At 49.5% G+C, this 19,432-nt stretch overlaps 1 protein-coding gene and 1 long non-coding RNA gene across 4 annotated transcripts in view; one reads left to right on the forward strand and one right to left on the reverse strand.

The window, feature by feature from the left end:
* Positions 1-1,533: 1,533 nt before the first annotated feature.
* LOC120246854 lies at positions 1,534-2,370 on the reverse strand. The gene is made up of 2 exons (XR_005532170.1): positions 2,252-2,370; positions 1,534-1,816 (listed from the first exon to the last, which is right to left on the reverse strand). It is a non-coding gene; the product is annotated as an uncharacterized LOC120246854 (long non-coding RNA).
* A 179-nt stretch (positions 2,371-2,549) lies between these two features.
* LOC120247187 (mitochondrial intermediate peptidase) overlaps positions 2,550-19,432 on the forward strand; it is a 157,401-nt gene continuing 140,518 nt past the window's right edge. The window contains exons 1-4 of one of the 3 annotated variants that reach the window (XM_039255011.1): positions 2,550-2,848; positions 5,831-6,004; positions 9,662-9,750; positions 12,003-12,089. In XM_039255011.1, coding sequence (XP_039110942.1) covers positions 2,660-2,848; positions 5,831-6,004; positions 9,662-9,750; positions 12,003-12,089 — 539 coding nt within the window. In that variant the 5' untranslated portion in view covers positions 2,550-2,659. The remainder of the gene's footprint in view (positions 2,849-5,830; positions 6,005-9,661; positions 9,751-12,002; positions 12,090-19,432) is intronic. The other 2 variants (XM_039255006.1, XM_039254997.1) reach the window with 2 other exon arrangements.

Here is a 19,432-nt window from a genome sequence, read left to right on the forward strand (position 1 = left end):
CCATTGGACCCAGTGACGTGCAACATGCAACTTTGGAAGGCCAGTTGGGGAAAAAAAAGAGCAGGATCCTCAGGTGACGTCAGAGCCTTATTTGGCAGCCATTTAGCTCATCTGTAGAGCCTGAGAACCAAGCCAAACAGAGCTGGAGACGACCCAGTTCTGGAGACACTGTTCAGACCCCTGAAGGCGGAGATACCCCTGGACAGTTCCGTTGTGTGACACCAGGTTCTCCGTTTGTTTACACCAGTCCGGGGCAGGTTTTTTGGTGTTATTGTCATCGTTACCATGGCTTTTGTCTGAAAGAATATTGAGTCGTCAATGACCCAAGGGGAGGGCAGCGTGATGACAGCGGGACCAGCCCAGGACTGAGCAGAGATGCACAGGTGGCTGTTCAGCCCTGACCAAGGGACCTGCCGTGTGTGCACGATTCAGCCCTTCTGTGCTCCCGCCTCCCACTGTGCAGTCGTGCTTGGGTTACATGATTTTACACGGGCCCAAGCCTCTAAAATTCTGGAAGGAGTACGTATCCCTAGGTTGATTTTTTAAGTTTTTTTATTTGAGAGGGAGAAAAAGGGTGAGCAGGGGAGGGGCAGAGAGAGGGAGAGACAGTATCTGAAGCGCAGTGTATGCTGTCAGCACAGAGCCTGAGGCAGGGCTCCAACTCACAAACCCTGAGACCACAACCTGAGCCGAAGTCGGATGCTTAACCGACTGAGCCACCCAGGTGCCCCTCAATATACTTTCCTGAGTTTGAGAGCAACTAATAAAGAAGCAAAAGCTGCAAGCTCAGTGCATGTTCAAGGTACACTCTGTCCCGAATCACAGCCTGGGACCAGTTTATCTGACAGGGTGTGCCACAAGAAATTGGGATGTACGGCCATTCTATCCATACTCCAAGCAAGTCGACACACTTGGGACGACGTCTTCATTTCCTGGGAAAAACAGGATTTCTCTGGGGCGCCTCGGTGGCTCAGACGGTTGAGTGTCCAACTTGGGCTCAGGTCATGATCTCACTGTACATGGGTTCGAGCCCCGGGTCTGACTCTGTGCTGACAGCTAAGAGCCTGGAGCCTGCTTCCGATTCTGTGTGTCCTTCTCTCTCTCTCTGCTGCTCCCCTGCTCATGCTCTGTCTCTCTGTCTCAAAAATGAATAAACAAAAAAAAAAATCATTTTAAATCCCCGATTAAACTCAGGAGAAAATGAAATCACAACGTACGGTACATAATGAAACGCAGCGTACAGTTACATTGTAGGGAGTTGCACAGGCACGTGTCAGTGCTCGTCATAATTAAATTTTAATTGCTATTTACCATGATTAACTGGCCCTTTCTCCCTGCCAAGCTAAAGTGAAAACAAACTCCATTTGAAACTAAATTTCCCATCATCCCAGCCCCCTCCCCCCCCGGGGTGAAGGAGGGAAGGAGGGGGATTAACAGCTAGTTCTAGAAGCATGTACAGCTCCTGGCCTCATCTTCTGGCTTGCTGGAACTTTCCAGAAGGTTCTCAGGACTGATCAAACCCAACAGGCAAGGTTCAAACGAACAGAGTTTTATTCCGAGCCCAAACATTCAGGGGAGATAAAGCTCTGGCATGACTTCAAATAAGGCAGTTTGGACGTCCCGGAACCAGCCGGTAGGTATCCAGCGCCTGCATAAACCGAGGCGGAGAGGGTGCTCCGACGAGCACCAGGCAGCGGGGGGCGGCTGCCCGCAGGGAGGCGGCAGGGCAAACGGTGAGCTGCCTTGGCCGCCTCCCTTCCGCTCGGCCCCTTCTCCCGCTCGGGACAGGTTTCTCTCTCCAACTTCAGAGAAGCCTCTGGAAAGAAAGACACTTCACTGTCCCCAACCCGCGCGCACTTCCGGAAGGCAGGGGAGCCAGGCGCCCCGCCCGATTCCCCCTCTGCCGCCGCGGGTGTCGACACGAGGGCAGGCTTCCCACCCTGCACAAGAACCCGGCCCGGCCGCACCCGTCGCGTGACCTCCGTCCACGCAGGGGGCGAAGGTGGCCAGGGCCCCCGCCCTTTCCACACTCCCCATCCTGAGCCCCAGATGGCCATTTCCCAGCCCCTCCTGCGCTGGAACCTTCTCACTGCCCTATGGCTGAGCGAAGCTGAGCTAAACCCTCCCTCTGCAGATTGCGGATCATTGTAACAAGTTTAGAGTCAACACGTAGGTGCAGATTCACCGACGGTAAATCCACTACGTTCCACCCAGCCATGCGGTGCAGGCGCACCGTCTATTTGATTTCTACCAGCGTTTAGAGTGGAGACCCATGGAGTCCAGGAGCATCACGGGTCCTGCCGCCCGGGGGGGGGCGCGGCGGCGTTCAGGGCTCCTCCCGGAGGGCCTTAACCCTGCAGCGACTTTGCCCGCCTCGCTCTAATCACGCGGGAGGGAAGAGGAAGCCTGGCCGTTCTCCACTCCAGGCACACGGGGGCGCAAGAGCGCGGCGTTAGCCACGCAGGCGGCGGAGGGACGCTCTTGCTCTCGGGACTGCGGCGTGCTCGCCGCCCCAGGTCTGGAGCCCCGACCCGGAAGCGCTGGCGTCACGTGGGGCGGCGTGGCCCGCTGCCTTGGAAACGCCGCGCGTGCTCCGGGCGGGGGTCGCGGTGCAGGGGCGGGGTCTCGCGGCGAGGGAAGGGGCCGCTCGCGCGTCAGGATGCTGTGCGCGCCGAGGCTCGGCGGGCTCGGAGCCCGCGCGGCGACGACGTGGCCCGGGCGAGCGGGCTTGGGCGGCCTCGGAACTCGGATCCGGGCCCGGAGGGTCAGCACCAGCTGGTCCCCGGTGGGCGCCGCCTTCAATGTCAAGCCCCAGGGCCGCCGCCTGGACGTGTTCGGCGAGCGCCGGGTGAGCGGCGCGGGACGGGCTCCCCGGGTCCCCCCCGCGTGACCGGCGGGGACCCGGGCCGGGGCGTCTGGGTCAGGGAGCAGCCGGGCGGCGAACCCGCCTCGCTCAGCGTGCGCTCTCGGTGACCTTGCCCGTCACCTCCTCTGTGAGGGGCTGGTGTGGGGGGCGGGGCGGCCTTGAGGGGTCCTGCCCCCAGAAAGTGGGTCCCAGGACCTGCCGCTGCGTGAGCCCTGGCCCCGCGGGAAACTAGGCCGTCCCGGCGGTGGGCTCCGCCCGCCGGCCCCGCCCTCGCCGCGCGCGCGGACCGACGCCGCTCAAGTTCACGTGCGCTGCGGCCCAGCCCTCGCACTGCCGGCTCGCAGGCGGCGTCTCGTCGTCGTGGGGTTACTAATTACACCGACGCTCCAGGCGCCGTTGGGAGCTTTTCCCGAGGCTTTGGGCTCTTGTTTTTGTTGGTGTTGTTGTTTTTTAATGTTTTATTTATTTCTAGGAGAGAGAGAGAGAGAGGGACAGCGTGAGCAGGGGAGGGTCAGAGAGAGAGGGAGTCACAGACTGAAACAGGCTCCAGGCTCTGAGCTGGCAGTCAGCACAGAGCCCGACGCGGGGCACGAACCCACGAACCGCGAGATCATGACCTAAGCGAAAGTCGGACGCTTAACCGAGTGAGCCACCCAGGCGCCCCGGCTTCGGGCTCTTGTGATAAAACACGAAACTGTTGAGAACAGTCTTAATTTGTTGTAATGCGATGGCGTTGATCCCGTTGATTTCCTCCCCCCGGGGAGCCACTGACCGCATCCTTGGGTTCCTGTTTATTTCTGTCTCCCCGCGCGCAGCCTGGGGTCTGGCATTATGGTTAAAGGTGAAAGGAAGGCAGGCTGGATGTTGCCCTTGCATTTGTGGATTTTATCCGCCCCAGGTGGTTACTTTTATTTTTGCCTTTGTAATGTCCTCATCGTTTCTACCACTCCTTTCTTATTTAGGATGCAGTTCACAGTGAGCCTAATGATGTGTTTTCTTATTCGATCTCTGTCATTGCCTTTGTTTTAAACCTGTTTTTGTAAGAAATTGGCTACCCCACCTTCCGTATGGGTGAGTAACGGAATAAGGTATTAGCGTAATTGGTGTGAGAACAGCCACCTGTAGGCACTGAGTAGAACGATGGGAAAAGTAAGTTTGGTGTTGGGTGGCTGAAATAGAACTAATTTTAGCTTGGTTTTTTTCTTTCGTAGGTCATGGTTTTCTAGGTTTTCAGATACCTGAATTGGTTTTCGAGGAAACAAGAACAAGACAAAACCCCAAAGGGTTATGTAGTCCGAGGTTTAGAATTCCCAAGAGCAGTACGGAGAGGTGTGCTGGGAAATGAAACATAGTCTGTACTTGCATCAAATTAAATCAGTGTAAAAAATCTAAGTTGGTTTTGGTCCCAATGGAGTCTGCCTGCAACTGTCTTTATTTTTTTCAACTTCTTAGTCATTTTGGAGGGAGGTTAATTTCATGCATCCCTTCTTGCAGAAATGGTCTGAAAGTTTTGTCTCTTGCTGTTTTCCAAAATCAACCTATTAGTCACCTGCAGAGTTGAGCTACAGAGCTAAGCGCTGGTCCATTGCTGTCTCATTCGTGAGTTTGCCCAGCTGGTGGGGCCGAGCAGGGCAGCTGGTTAACATGATGAAAACGGCTCCTGCCTCTGGGGTTTTGCCTTCTCAGGAGAGACTTTGAAACAGATAAATTGCAGTACAGAAGTACAGAAATAGTGTGCGCTTTAGGGATGTACAGAGCAGGCTCAAGTTCGGTCTTTCCCACAGTTAATGACCTCAGCCCTTTTTTTTTTCTTTTAGCTTCTTAAAGTGTGTTCCCTTATTTGTAGAAGAAGGATGATGCCTGCACTAGGATTATGTGATTTAGACGAGGGAACCTAGGGGCACCTGGGGGGCTCAGTTTGTTGAGCAGCCAACTTCGGCTCAGGTCATGATCACACCATTCATGGGTTCGAGCCCCGCGTCGGGCTCTGTGCTGACAGCCAGCTCAGAGCCTGGAGCCTGTTTCAGTCTGTGACTCCCTCTCTCTCTGACCCTCCCCTGCTCACGCTGTCTCTCTCTCCTAGAAATAAATAAAAATATTTAAAAAGTAAACATTAAAAAATAAAAATAAATGACAGAACCTATATAAAGTACATAATTCTCTTTTTGGCGTATAGTAAATGCTTTGTGTTTCCCTCCTGGCTTCCTGAGTGTTGTAACACGTGTGAGTGACCAGGTACAAAAGGGTGGTCGTTCCCATTATAAGAGTGATTTCTGTCCTTATCAAGATCTGAAATGCTTTAGGAGACTATAAAATTTTCTGCTTTCAGCCAATGAGTTGGTTTTAACACCTTATTAAATCTATCAAAATATCTGTGTGCTCAGCAGTCAGCCCCTCCTCCCTGTCTCAGAGTTGTGGACTGCGTGGTTCTGTGGACTGGACCCAGTGGCCAGCAATGTCCCTGGAGACTTTACATAGACTTTCTAATCTAGTAGCTCGCGTATCCATGCTGTCAGGGATGGCTCGTCATCCCCATTGTGCCTAATGAGCCGAGACCCAGGATGGGGAGAGCTTGGCCACGCTCGCTCACACAGCTAGTGGTGATTGTAGCTAATATCTGTTAAATGGCTTTCTGTGTGCCAGGCAGTGGTAGAATGCTTTAAAAACACATCAGTTAATCCTTGTAACCACTTGACGAGGTAGGGTCTGAGCTGGGTGTTGAATCTGTATCGTTCTCTTTTCGTGTTGTATGGAATAACTGAAAATGAAAAACATTCTTAGAGTAGTTGTAGTTCAATTCGTGGGAACGACGTGGAGAATGTGAACCCGGTGTCTGAGATCACAGTTGGTATGTGATCCACCAATGAAAACCAGGGTTTCTTTTATAAGAAAAGGACTCCTCCTTAGTATGAAAAAAAAATTCTTATCTTTCGTTACCAATCAGAAATATTGTCTGGATTGCAGGGTCTTTTTGGAGTGCCCGAGCTCAGTGCCCCGGAAGGGTTTCGGATCGCCCAAGAAAGCGCCTTGAGGACGGCGGACCTGCTGGTGGAACGTGCGTGTGCCCTGCCCCCCGGGCCCCGGACCGTGCTCATTTTCGACGAGCTCTCTGACTCCTTGTGCAGGGTGGCCGACTTGGTAAGATGCTCGCTGTAAGCCTCGACGCCACCTCTGTGCCAGGCTGTGCAAGTTTAAGCTACGCTGAGCGGGTTTAATACTAGACTACGAAGTTGAAAGCACCTGACACTCGCTCTGGCAGCTGCTACACTCACGACCTCTGAACGTCCTGAGAGCCGACCTGTGGTCGTGGCAGTAAGTCGTCAGGACGGGAAAGCGGAGAGGGGGTGATAGGTAGGGCCTGTGCGTTAATACGTGTAGTTACCAAAATAACACCCTGATGAGTAATATGAGCGTGATTATGCGTATGCAAAGATTCTTCATACAAGCTGCTCCCAGGACTTTAATGGGACATTTCATTGTACGTTTACAATAAAATTAATGCAAAGCCCGTTTTTATCCACCTTTTCAGGAATGCCTTTTCCAGGGAAAGCTAGGATATGGGTACGAAACTGATTGCACTAATGGCTTCCTTTTTTCACGTTTCCAAGCTGAAGTAGACCTACACCAAGGTCCCTTTGCTGAGAAGCCGCTGCTGAGATAGAAGGCACACTTTTTTTTTTAAATACTTTTATTTATTTCTAGGAGAGAGAGAGAGAGACAGCGCGAGCAGGGGAGGGTCAGAGAGAGAGGGAGACACAGACTCTGAAATAGGCCCCAGGCCCTGAACTGGCAGTCAGCACAGAGCCCAACGCGGGGATCGAACCCACGAACCGCGAGGTCGTGACCTAAGCGAAAGTCGGACGCCCAACTGACTAAGCCACCCAGGCGCCCCTCAAGGCACACGTTTTTATCTGCCCGAGGGAGCCACCCCCTCATCGGTCATGTCAGTGAAGGCGATGGTCGTGGGGCACGTGATCCAAAACCGTGACCCCCACGAGGCTGTGTCCTTGGTTCTGGAGCCTCTGGTGCTTTCTCTTCACGTCTGTGGGCCAGGCACTGGGGCTGCAGGTCAGGACGGAGGCAGTCTCTGGCCTCAAGGCGTTTATATTCTGATGTGACCTCGTAGTTCTCCTGAGGCACAGGCCCTGGTAAGAGGCTGACCTGGATTGACAGGCCGGACCCTCTTAGCATTTTCAGATGAGGAGAGAAAGGCCGTCACGGGTCAAGCGATGTGCCCCAGGTCCCTGCCCAGTGAGTGGAGGGGCCAGGCTCGGGGGCCGGGCGTTCTGGCCGTGGGACTCCCGTCCTGCTGTCTCGAACCTTCCCCAGGCTGGCTGGCTGCTTCGCTCAGACGAACAGGTGTCTCTTACCTGGAGAAGTGGGAGAGGCAGTTAGCGTTTGAAAAAGCATTTATGTTTACAGTTATCCTTTGGCAAAATGGCCTTCTTTTGGGGCTGGTGTAGTTCTGTGAGGTTTAACTCCCGTATTCACGTAGCCACCGCCACAGCTCGGACCCAGGACTGTTTCGTCACCCCCAGGGAGCCGCCGTGTCGCCACGCCCACCCCCCCCCCCCCCCCCCCCGTACCTCTGGCAACCAGCCACCTGTTCTCCATCCCCCAGTTTGTCTCGTCTAAACTGTCAGCTGAGTGGAATCACTAGCCCTCCGAGAATGACCTCTCTCACCGGCATAGCCTCCCCGTCTTTCTCTTTGTCCTGTTTGGAACCTTTTCCGAGTCCACACACCTGCATTGAGTAGTGATACCTTTCAGATTGTCACACAGTCACCGTGAGCATCCCCATTGTATGGAAAGTGAGAGCGTGTCCCAAAGGGCTTTGCAGGCCCTGGCGGTGGCTTCTCGGTGTCCTAGGGCCTTGGGTTTGTCCCGCGTTGTGTGCATAGCATAGACGCTGTGGATGGTGGGGGGACGGGAGAAGCGCCGCCTGAGGACACCCCCCCCCCCCTTCTCCACTTCATCGTGTCCAGGGACTCTGAGCAGGGAAATCGGTGTCAGCGAGTTTCACTTCCATGCAGTCAAGTACCGGCCTTGTCTGTCTCTTGGTTTACTTGTTGTCTTGGCCTCATGTTAATCAAGTGCTGGCCTGGGATTTTTTTTCCCCCACGGTTTTGCCTTTGCTCCTCGCTAAGAGATTCTAACTCTGCCCCATAGCTTGTCGTATTTTTGAAGTTTTTTTTTTTTTAATTTATGAGGTATAGTAGTATGTCATTAAAAAAGTTTTAAATGTGACTTATTGGTGGGAACCTTTGAGTAAAAAAAGTCAAAGAACATTCTGCATTTTCTTTTTTGAATGTTTATTTTTGAGAGAGAGGGAGGGTGGAGGGAGGAAGGGGCAGAGAGAGAATCCCAAGCAGGCTCCACGCTGTCAGCCAGAGCCCGAAGTGGGGTTCGAAGTTAGGAACCGTGAGATCATGACCTGAGCCGAAAGCAAGCGTCTTACGCTTAACGGGCTGAGCCCCCCAGGCGCCTGAAACCTCCTTCCTTGTGAGTTTTAAGACTTTACCTGCCGGTAAGTCCAATACTGTAACAGGGCAAGGATTTTATAAACTATTATTTCCTACCAAATGGTCATTTGGTTTTGCTTTCTTTTTCTTTTTTAATACATTTCCTATGTAACAGTTTTTTTCTCTTCATCACCATTACAAATGAATTTTAAAACGTGTGCCAGTGTTCTGAAATTAATATTGATTGTAAATTCTGTAATCTGTAGTTAAGTAATTTATAAAAATTGTAAATTCGACGTAGATAATGTTTCAGGTACTAATATTACATAAGACGTGTAAAACTACGGACTTACGTGTTTTTACACTGAAAACTAATGATAAAATTAGGAAATTTTACCTTGTGATTTTATTTCATATTATAGTATCCGTGTTCTTGGAGAACGAAGAGCATACTTGATATTTTTGTAGTTCGCTGGCGTTTTTCTTTTGAAATAAACTGCAGTTAACACAAAAACTTGAGTCTAATTTTACATGATTCCATTAAAAACGTAAAGAGAATCGTAACTCCGTGTCCTGCCAGGGTGGGTGCAGCAGCCGCGGCCGCCCTGGGGGCTGTGAGCCGTGGGCGCTGAGGGTAGCGATTCTATGCTATGAAAAGGCCCCAAAAGAGAGAATGTGCCTTTGTTTTCTGCACAAAAGCCAGCATGCAGCTACATCAGTCCTGAAACTATGCTGTGCGTCAATTTATGAAGGAAAAAAAGAGGGGCCCTTGGGTGGCTCAGTCGATTGAGCATCCGACTTCGGCTCAGGTCATGATCTCCCAGTTCGTGGGTTCGAGCCCCACATCGGGCTCTGTGCTGACAGCTCAGAGCCTGGAGCCTGCTTCAGATTCTGTCTCTCTCAGAAATAAATAAAACATTAAAAAAGGAAAGAAAAGCCTGTCAGAGCTGCTCTCCGGGGCCAGGTTAACATGTGAGAGTTGTAGTGTAAACAATGTTAGTTAGAAAGTTGTAGAAGGTTTGAGACGAAATTGTGCTTTTTTTGAACTGTGCAACGAGGAAGGATTTCCTTGGCATTTCTCTTTGACTGGAGAGCGGCTTTTCTGAAGTGAGGTGAGTGACAGCGTTTCCTTTGGAACGGTCCCCACGGGCTCCCCAGTGCTCGCAGTTAAGGCCCGACGAGAAGGAGGCTGCTTCGCCTCCAGCTCAGTCCTGGAAACGCGGAGGTGAGGCCAGGTGGCTTCCTCGCCAGCTCAGGGTGTCCCTTCTCCCCTCTGGTCTCGGGAGACAGCTTTCCATCACATCCCCTCTCGGTTTTCTTTCTTCTTTATTAGGCCGATTTTGTGAAAATCGCCCACCCCAAGCCCGCGTTCCGAGAGGCGGCGGAAGAAGCCTGTAGAAGTATTGGCACCGCGGTGGAGAAGTATGTTCTGTCCCCCTTCGTGACAGTCTGGGGTGACGGGCCCTGTGCGGCTGTCCGCGGGGCGTGTCCCCGGCCCACAGGGGAGGGGCAGTGTGTGCTGCCCCCCGGCGAGTGTCCGGGCAGGGGGGAAGGGGGAGGGCCCGCAGCGAGCCGGCACCGCAGGGTGGCTCCCTGTCCCTCCGCTTGTTGACGTGCTCGGTCACTTAGTTGCCCTGTAGGCGCTTGGCCTCGGGTTGACTGTGCGGAAAGGGAGGTGGCCCTGCCGCGGCGAGAGGCGCCCGGCACTGGCATTATTACCTCAGTCCCTTTACTCTTGAGTTAGGTCGGAGTCTTTCACGTCTCGGTGGCGGCCCTTGTCCTGTGCTCTCATCCGACCGCCGGACGGGCCAGAATTCAGATACTGTTCTGCTGTAATGGGGGTGGGGGGTGGGAGGTGGGGGGGAGGGGGTCTGAGTCTTGCGGGGGGACAGAAGGCAGCCACAACTGATAGCCCGGGGTCGTCCCGAGCGTCTGGGCAAGGTCTTCCCTACCTCCTGGGGAGGCATGTGCGCCCCTCCGTCTTAGCCACACTCTGGCTGCGGCCCCGAGGCCCAGGGCCTGGAAGGGGGGTCGGGACAGGGCTCCCCGCCTTCCCCTGTGCGTTGCTTGGGTTCTCACTGAGCACCGTGACTTCTCTTCGCCTTTAGTCTGGCTGCCCTGTAGCTTTCTCTTTCTTAAAACATGTATTTATTTTGAGGGGGAGAGAAAGAAAAAGAGGGACAGAGAGAGAAAAAGAGAATCCCAGGCTGGCTCTGTGCTCTCAGCGCCCCCCCAACTCCCCTGACGTGGGGGCTCAAACACCCCAACCGCGAGATCATGACTGGAGCCCACATCCAGAGTCAGACGCTTCGCCCACTGAGCCCCCCGGGCTCCCTTCACCGAACCCTGTCTTCACTGCTTCACTTGGTCTTTGGTGCCTAGTGTGTTTCACTACTGTTTCCAGTCTGGAAATAAAAGCCCCAAATGCGGTGTGTGCTCCGAGCTGACGCGCTGGAGCTTTATCTCCGGACCTCAGCACATAAACGTGACGTGGGGAAGTCGCTCCGGCTTCTGAAGAGGACCCCGTGGGCTGCCTCTAAATTCCTGTCCCTTTGGCCCGTGGCGGCCCGAGGGGTGGGCCGGCCTGGAGGACTGGCTTCCTGAGACTGACCCCGTGATGTCCCTGCCATTCTTGCTTGAAGGCAGTGAACTTTCCCCCAGCGGTGACTGCCTCCGCTCCCTCGGTCCCGGGGGGTGGGGGCCCCGAGAACCACAGCAGTGCGCTGACCGGGGAGCCCGCTGTCCGGGAGACCCTGTGCCCGAATTGGCAGCTGGTTCTCGGAGCCTCGCCCTCCCCACCGGCCCTGGCGGGCAGGGAGCTGATTGCATCCAGAGCCACTTCACGATTTAGCCCCGAGAGTGCCAGCACCTTTGGGCCTCCGGGAAAGAAGGACTCGGGACCTGACCGTGGGACAGCGGCTTGGGTCAAGGGCAGGCTGGCCAGGCTACTATTTGTTCACTGGGGTGGGGAGCGCATGCTGCACAGAACGCACGCCCTGTAACCCTCGGGGTGACCCGACGTCAGGCAAGCCAGGGCTGGTTCAGATGCCTCGCCCGAGCTCACAGCTGTAGTAGGGCTGGTGTTGGAGCTCGAGCGCGTGTCCCTGAAGCCCGTGTCCCCCAACTCTCCTGGCGGTGTGGGCCTGCCTCCCTGGCCCGGGCGGGCACGGGGACCCAGGTTCTAGGGTCTTCCCTTCGGAACTGCAAGATCTTTTTTGTCCATCCTACCTCCCATCCTCACTCCTTCCTTTAAAAAAAAAAAACAAAAAATAAAACACACAGAAGACAAATGGCCACTGGCATATGGCTAACGGGATGAGTTCTCAGTGGCCGCGGACTCGAGTCCCTCAGACCGCCGGCTACCATGCTCTCCCCTCCCCTCCCCCTGCCCCCCCCGACTGCTCTTCTAGTCCCAGCTACTGACTGCGGCTCTAAATTTATCCTTTTACCTTTGAGAGCACCTCATATCCTGACGCCTCTGCCTAACAGTCTCCCTGTTTCCGGACGATCTGTGGTTATGCTATTTCTTTCCCAAATGGAGAAAGAAAGCCAGTCCCCAAAACCTTGGTCCCTGGGCACGTGTATGCTAGGAGGTCCCAGCGTTGTCTTCGTGCAACCTTAACAACAAGCTCTTAGAAAGGCATTTAATTTTTTTTCATCTGTCATTTTTCTAGGTTGAACACGAATGTGGAATTATATCAAAGTTTGCAAAAATTGCTAGCCGACCAGACACTCGTGGATTCCCTCGATCCGGAGACCAGGTACCTGTTGCTTTGCACTCGTTATGGTTGTGACCACGGAGGTGAGAGCAGATGACGCCTCCCCCCCGCCCAATGACTCTGCACTCAGAGCCCCCTCTGTCTGGAACGTTTCTTCCTGGTGTCTGCATGACTCCTGCACTTTCTTCAAAGGGACTTCACCCACATGAGGCCTCCTCCTCCTCTCTACCAGGTCAGGCCGCATCCACGCACCCTGGCTGTGTATTCTTCTTGGTCCTAGTCATTTCCAGCATCTTCTGTTTGCTAGTTTGTTTACAGCTCTCTGCTGCCCTAGACAGGAAACTCGCGGAGGGCAGGGACCTGGCCTCTCTTGTTGAGGGCTGCGTCCGGCTCCTAGAGCAGCTCCTGGCCTGTAGCAGGTGCTTAGCCGAGGAAGGAATTCCCATAACCAGCTGGTGACGACACTTGGCTTCATGTGGGGAGTTCCATCCATAATCAATAGCACTGGAAGATAGAAACAAATTGATTTTGTCTACTGGCGTGATGTCCAGACCCTTGAAATGATTTCCTTCGGTTCATTAGATGACCTTTCTTATTCCGAACTGAAAAAGCTGAGTTTGTAAGTCAGTCCACGAAAATATTTGATACACCATTTTGGATACCCCATATCTTTGCCTAAATGTATGTATTTCTAATTGTAAGTTTGCCATTAACCCATCTACATATTCCTTGTCTCGTAGAGAGGGTATATTTTTTTCTTATCTGCTTGTGCTTGTTGACTTCTTTGCACTCCTGGATTCTCGCCCTCCACTTCCTCCTCTCCTTCCTGTCTCCGTACGTGGCATCTGAGCCCCGCGTGGAGCCCTGTTCTGCGCGGATCTGTTGATCATGGGATCGTGTGTTGTACCCATTGCCATATGGATTGCACAGTGTGGCCGTCTTTGGGGGGTTACGTCCACCTGACTTCCTGGCATGCAGATACTGGTTTGTCCATAGTTCACTTCCTCGGTCCTCACGCTGAGGACGCTAGGAAAGCTGGCGACACCATCAGAATGGTTGTCTGTAATCTTAGGCTTGAGCATGACGTTGTCTTCATTAGCAAAGCAAGTGAAGGCTGAATGCCTGCCGTTGTCCGATTTATACGCCGCTGCTCTTGACTTTGAGTAGCGACAACAAGTTATTCATGATCTGATTTTCCTGAAGATTGACTTTTCTGTATCTAATGTATAAAAATTGTAGTGGAAGAGCAGACCACGTCAGAGACGAGGACTTGTTCTAACAGGATACGTAATCACAATTCTAGATGTTACTAAAAATGCCAACAGGATTTTTATTTTATTTTTTATATTTTTCCTTTTAATTTTTTTAATGCTTTATTTTAGAGAGAGAGAGAGAGAGAGAATGCAAGAGCGGGAGGGTCAGAGAGAGAGGGAGACACAGAATCTGAAACAGGCTCCGGGCTGTCAGCACAGAGTCGACGCAAGGCTCAAACTCACAAACTGCGAAATCATGACCTGGGCTGAAGTTGGATACTTAACCGACTGAGCCACCAAGGTGCCACACCAACAGGACTTTTAAAGTAACAAAATGATAACTGCATTGGGGAAAATGAGCCGGGTAGAATATCAATATTCTAGAAAGGAAAGGTAACTTAGAAGTGGGAAGAAGCAAGGATTGGAAATTATAATTATTGAAACATCATGGCTTTGTACATCACCAGAGTGTTGGCGGGCACCCATAGAACACCTGCCTATCGTAAAGTGTAAGACCGTGATTATAAAGTATGGGCATAAGACAGAGAATTACAGATTTAATAAATTATGTTATCGTAACAAGTTAACGTATAAAAGAAATGACTTAAATTGAGTAGATCATCGTTTATTCTTAGTGCATTCCTTGAAATACTAGTTGTATGAGCTGTTCCAGAGTGTTCCCAGTCCTGCTGGTCGGTGAGTCTGGAAATCTGGCACATTAATGTTGTGTCCCCTCTTGGAGGGTTTTAGTTTACTGGAGTCTGTGAGAAGCCCAGCCATGAAGAAACCTGTTTTACTTGGGTTTTCCCAAAACCATCAAGAACTTTCTTGTATGCAAAGGATGTAACAAACACAGTCTTCAGAATATATAATGGAGGGAAAATCCCAGGCTTAGGAGCAACAGAAGTTATAACACATCTTGAAATAAACTCAGCAATTCATAGCCTGCAGAAACGCGCACGCTCGCTCTCTCTCGCTCGCTCGCTCTCTCTCTCTCTCTCTCTCAAACACACACACACACACACACACCACACCACACACACACCTCACCACACCACACCACACCACACCACACCACACCACACCACACCACACCACACCGGAAGCATGAAACTATACTTAGATGGAGAAACATACTGTAGTCGTAGATAAGAAGAAAGCTCAACAGGGTTCTATATTGGTCTGTAAGCTTAATGCTATCCAGTCTGTAAAGAAGAGTTTTCTGTTGTTACTTAAAATAGTTTTGAAGTCGCAGACAATAAATGTTCCAGAACAGGCAGGAAAAATCTGGTGAGAAAACTACTAAAGAGAGATTTGTACCAGATAGGAAGACATATTATAAAAATTCTTTATTTAAAAGAGTATTATACTTACACCAGCATAATCAGTTAGATCAATGAAAGAAGAGAGAACTTCGGACAGTCGTGAATATATGTGACTGTATTTAGTGTATGATAGAAGTGTCATTTTGTATCAGCACGGAAAGGTTTCAGTAAATGATGTTTGGCCAGTGGATGACTATGTTGGGAAACAAATAGATCACTTAAAGACCTAAAGTTTCAAAAAGAAAAGAAATTGTAAAAGTACAGACACTCTTGCAATTCGAGAGGTCTGTCTCCTCATGATACCAAAGTCCGACCACAAAAGATTGATTTGATGATATAAAAACTGCACACTTAGGTATGACATGACTTTTCTACATTCAAAGTCACAGTACACAATAGGCCAGATGTTACTTCCATGTAACAGGTTAGTATCTTTGCTATGTTCAGAGGCCTTACTAAAAAGACAAAAAAAAGTGAATCTCCTTATAGAAAATTGGGTAGAAGATTCTTTTTGTGAAGCTTTCCTTTCACAAAACAAGGACTAGAGACAGACGGCCATTGAACTTGAAACAGTGTGATATGTGTAACATTGTATCGATTAGCGGCTGCATGTGTGGCCGTGCAATTAGACAGCTTTGGTGGGATGTCGGCTCCTTGGCTCTCCAGGTCTTGTTTTCTCCTCGGGAAGAAAAGAATAAAATAGAACTTCATAGGATGATTATGAAGTTTCAGTGACATAATGAAAGTAAAATGCGTTGGCAGTGTCTTGGGCATAGTAATTATCCAAAGAATGAGACCCTTCCATCCTTCAAGGAAGACAGAACAGGGCGGCCATCACTTAACAGAGTTGAAACAGAGGAAGAATAGCGTTTTAATGGTTTGGGATAATGGGCCTTCTCTAGCTAAGTGCCAAATTAATATTTATGGAGGACAACTTTTCGATCAGTTTCTTGGAATGTATCATGAGGAAACAAACCAGCATAAAGAGATTTATGTGGCAAGGAATTGCATAGTAGCATGGATTACAGAAGCCGGAAAAATGAAAATATTCTTAGTCCACGTGACCAAACGTTACAGACATCAAAAGCCACGGTTTTGGTGGCATTTAAAGACACATTCAGTGTTGTACAGTTTTACAAGAAGCAAGATACAAACATCTATGTTAGTTGGCTCCCACCTCCTGTAAACAAGGAGATTAAATGCTGAAGGTGATTGGATAGAAGCCGAGGGAGGGTCTTGCGCTGTTGGTGTCCTGCACACGTCCTTTGCCGCCTAGACAGCGTCTTCATGGGACCGAGGACACTGCCTCTGCCTGTGCTGCTCAGGACGGGCACCCCGTGGGGTGTCCCGCTCAGCTCCCCCGGCGCAGCAGGCAGGGCGGGTGATGTTTCCGTGCGAGGAAGGAAGGGCCCTTTATGTCCGTTCAGAAGCTCAGCAAACATTTGTCAAGGACCTACTGTGAGCTGGGCGCTGTGCTAGTTTCTCCAACCTTATCTTAATTTCACGTCATCTTAAAAAAAATGAGTGGAGGGAAATCTAAGAACTTTACTAGTGGTTATCTTTGTTGAGATTGGTGATTGTGATTTTTTCCTACATTTCTATAGTAAAGCTGTTATACAATGAACCTACATTGTATAATAAGCTTACATTATACATTACATTTCTATCCCTGTTTATCAACCCCTGTTAACTTTTTTTTTTTGTCTTATTAAGAGAAACAGAAAATACCTTGCTAGAAAAGATCAAGTGGACTGTATTTTAGGTTGACTGTTCAGGAAGGAAGATCACCAGGAAGTAGAGATAATGGGGATCTTTTAGGGGCTTGAGTGAAGCCCTTTACATTATTTAAGAAAGAAGCTAAGGGACTAAATTATTAATGTGGTCTATTGAATTTTCAGAATTCTGGAAGAACTTTAATTCTGTCCTTTCAAGGTATAGTGGGCAATAATCAGGAAGATAAATACACGCTTTCTACAGAGTCGGGGAAAGGCCAGGAGCGTAGATCAAATATTTGGATAACTTAATTCCAGGAAAAAAAAGAGCTGGAGGAATTACTATTGACAGAAAGAGGTGTTACACGTGAGGTTGGTTCCAAGCGTGCAGCAGGGTTAAAGAGGAAAGAAAACAATTCTCATTAGCCAAGAAACTCTGCTTCCGGCCCAGCATCAAAGAATTTAATGTTCTAAGTGGCTGCCGCTACCCTTTGGAAGAAAAACTGAAAACCTCAAGCAGGAGGCTTTTGAAAAATTGTCCAAGCGTACACTGTTTTATGCTTTTAATTATTGGGGTTTGGATGGAGTTGAAATAAGTATTGTGGTGCCGTTCACAGGCTCTATGACTCATGGAATAAGCTTGTACATGTAAAGCTAATCATAGCTCTTTTTCATGTTTGGCAGCACCTCTGCTGACTTTTTAAAACCTTGGTTGCGGCTATTTTTTGTTCTCTCTTTGCTTATTATACTTAAACATCCATAGAAAGCGTTTACAACCCAATGCATGACTTTCCCTCACATGGCGACCCACCCCTTTCCAAAAATCCTGTGTTCTCCCAGCAGTTTTTTAGATCAAGTTTAAGTAGAAATCCCAGATGTTAGCAGAGGAGCCTAACTTGGTTGGTAGTGGAGGGCAGCCTTCAGAGATGTCACAGCGGAGAACAGGGTGATTGATGAGGTGCTGGGTACATCATCTAAGGGCTTCTGACCTTGAGGAAAGTCATCCTGGAGGGCTGGAGGCAGGGTAAGGACAGCGTGGCAGGCAGGGGTTCGAGCAGGCTGCCTTAGGATAGTGGTAGTAGGGACGGGGCTGGTTTCGGTGATTGCCCTGTCTCTCATCCTCTTCCCCGTCACCAGCCAAATAAGCAGCTACCACTCAAGGAAAATGCTTATTAGCATATGCTAATAAGTGATGTGCAGTTAGTTGCTTACACGTCAGCAGTACTAGCATATGAGATACACTCTTGTCTCCTGATCCCCTGGTACATATTTACCAGTCATACTTACTTAGGAAGGAGTGGTGTTAGAGCATCATCTCCCAGACATCAGGGACCATGTTTTCCGCTGTCGTGTATTTGAAGAGCTCTGTGTACCAGTCCTGTTTCCATAGCACGCATCATTTTCTCTCACTTAGTACATGCATGAATTCAGTATTTGGGTTACTTTGGTATCTCATGGGGAAGTAAATGATAACAAATTAGCTTAGAGCTAAAAAGGAAAAGATGTACTTCTAAGTAGAAAACATTACAGGAGAAAATTAATGAAAAGGTACCTTTTACTTTAGATGTTACTTGAGATACTTTGTGTTCCATTGTTTCAGTTTCTTAGTGTTCTGATGAAATCATTACATCAAGGAAAGGTTGGGAAAATTAGGGCTTGTTTGTAAGTAAAGATGCATTTGATGATGATTAAACATGTTGCTTTCACTGGGTGTTGTTATGTAAGCAGTGAATCATGGGAATCTACCCCCCAAGCCAAGAGCACACCGTATGCGCTGTATATAGCCAACTTGACAATAAGTTATATTTTAAAAAATGCAAAAAAAAAATAGTAAAAATTTTGCTTTTTGCGGTGCATGCTAGTATGGATTCTGGAAATTGTGAGGGAACCTTCCGTCACAAGTCTGAAGCAAATGTAGTGCAAAGGGAGGAGCATGGTGGATGGGAACTGATAAGTAAGAAACCTGTCTTTTAGTAGCGATACGGGAATGAAAGGTGAGGTTTCACATACTGCTGACAAGTCCATGGATCTTTCTGATGGTCTCTCTTTGAACTCACTAAGCTCTTCATTTGTATCCTTGTTAGGACACTTATTATGTCTTTAACCTTGTATTCATTCATTCAAAAAGTATTTGTTTCCTTCTGGGACCGCACCCTGTGGAACATACATATCTTTACCCACAAGGAGTTTATATAGTTCTGTTAAATATACATGCTAGGGATATTATAGGTATATTATACAGGTTTACCTAGTTGCAGTTAGGTAACATATGTATTTATTTGGTGGGTTGTTGCACAAAGTATGCAGCAAGCAATTTTTTGAACAAAAGACAGTGGACAGTCAAAAAGATGTCCATCTTTTCTAGAAAAAAGCAGCAAATAAATTGGCCTCATTGGATAATCGTCATTCCTTTGGTTCAGTTTAAGACTTATTGTACAGTTAGCATGACGTGTATGATACTAAATCACCTGTGGGAGAGCTTAAAAGCCCAGTCAGTCTGCTAGACGTTTGGACTGACTTCAAAGATGTTAAGTTCCTGGTTAAAACAAAAACTTTTTAATGTTTATTTTTGAGAGAGACAGAGACAGAGAATGAATGAGAAAGAGTGGAGGCGGGTCAGAGAGAGAGGTAGACACAGAATCCGAAGCAGGCTCCAGCTCCGAGCTGTCAGCACAGAGCCTGATGTGAAGCTCGAACCCACGAACTGTGCACTCATGACCTGAGCCGAAGTCAGATGTGTAACCAACTGAGCCACCCAGTTGCTCCTGAAGCTCCTGGTTTTATTTATTTATTTATTTATTTATTTATTTATTTATTTATTTTTTCCCTTAAATAGTTTGTCAAGTTGGTTTCCATATAACACCCAGTGCTCATCCCAAGAAGTGCCCTCTTCCATGCCCATCACCCCCTTCCCCTCTCCCCCACCCTCATCAGCCCTCAGTTTGTTCTCAGTATTCAAGACTCTCTCATGGTTTGCCTCCCTCCCCCTCCCCCACCATTTCCCCCCTTCTTCTCCCCCTTGTTCCTCAGTTAAGTTCCTCCGAATCCTCCTATACGTGCAAACATATGATATGTGTCCTTCTCTGCCTGACTTA

The sequence above is a fragment of the Hyaena hyaena genome, unplaced genomic scaffold, assembly GCF_003009895.1.
Source record: "Hyaena hyaena isolate Hyena2069 unplaced genomic scaffold, ASM300989v1 scaffold_11, whole genome shotgun sequence".
Taxonomy (NCBI): domain Eukaryota; kingdom Metazoa; phylum Chordata; class Mammalia; order Carnivora; family Hyaenidae; genus Hyaena; species Hyaena hyaena.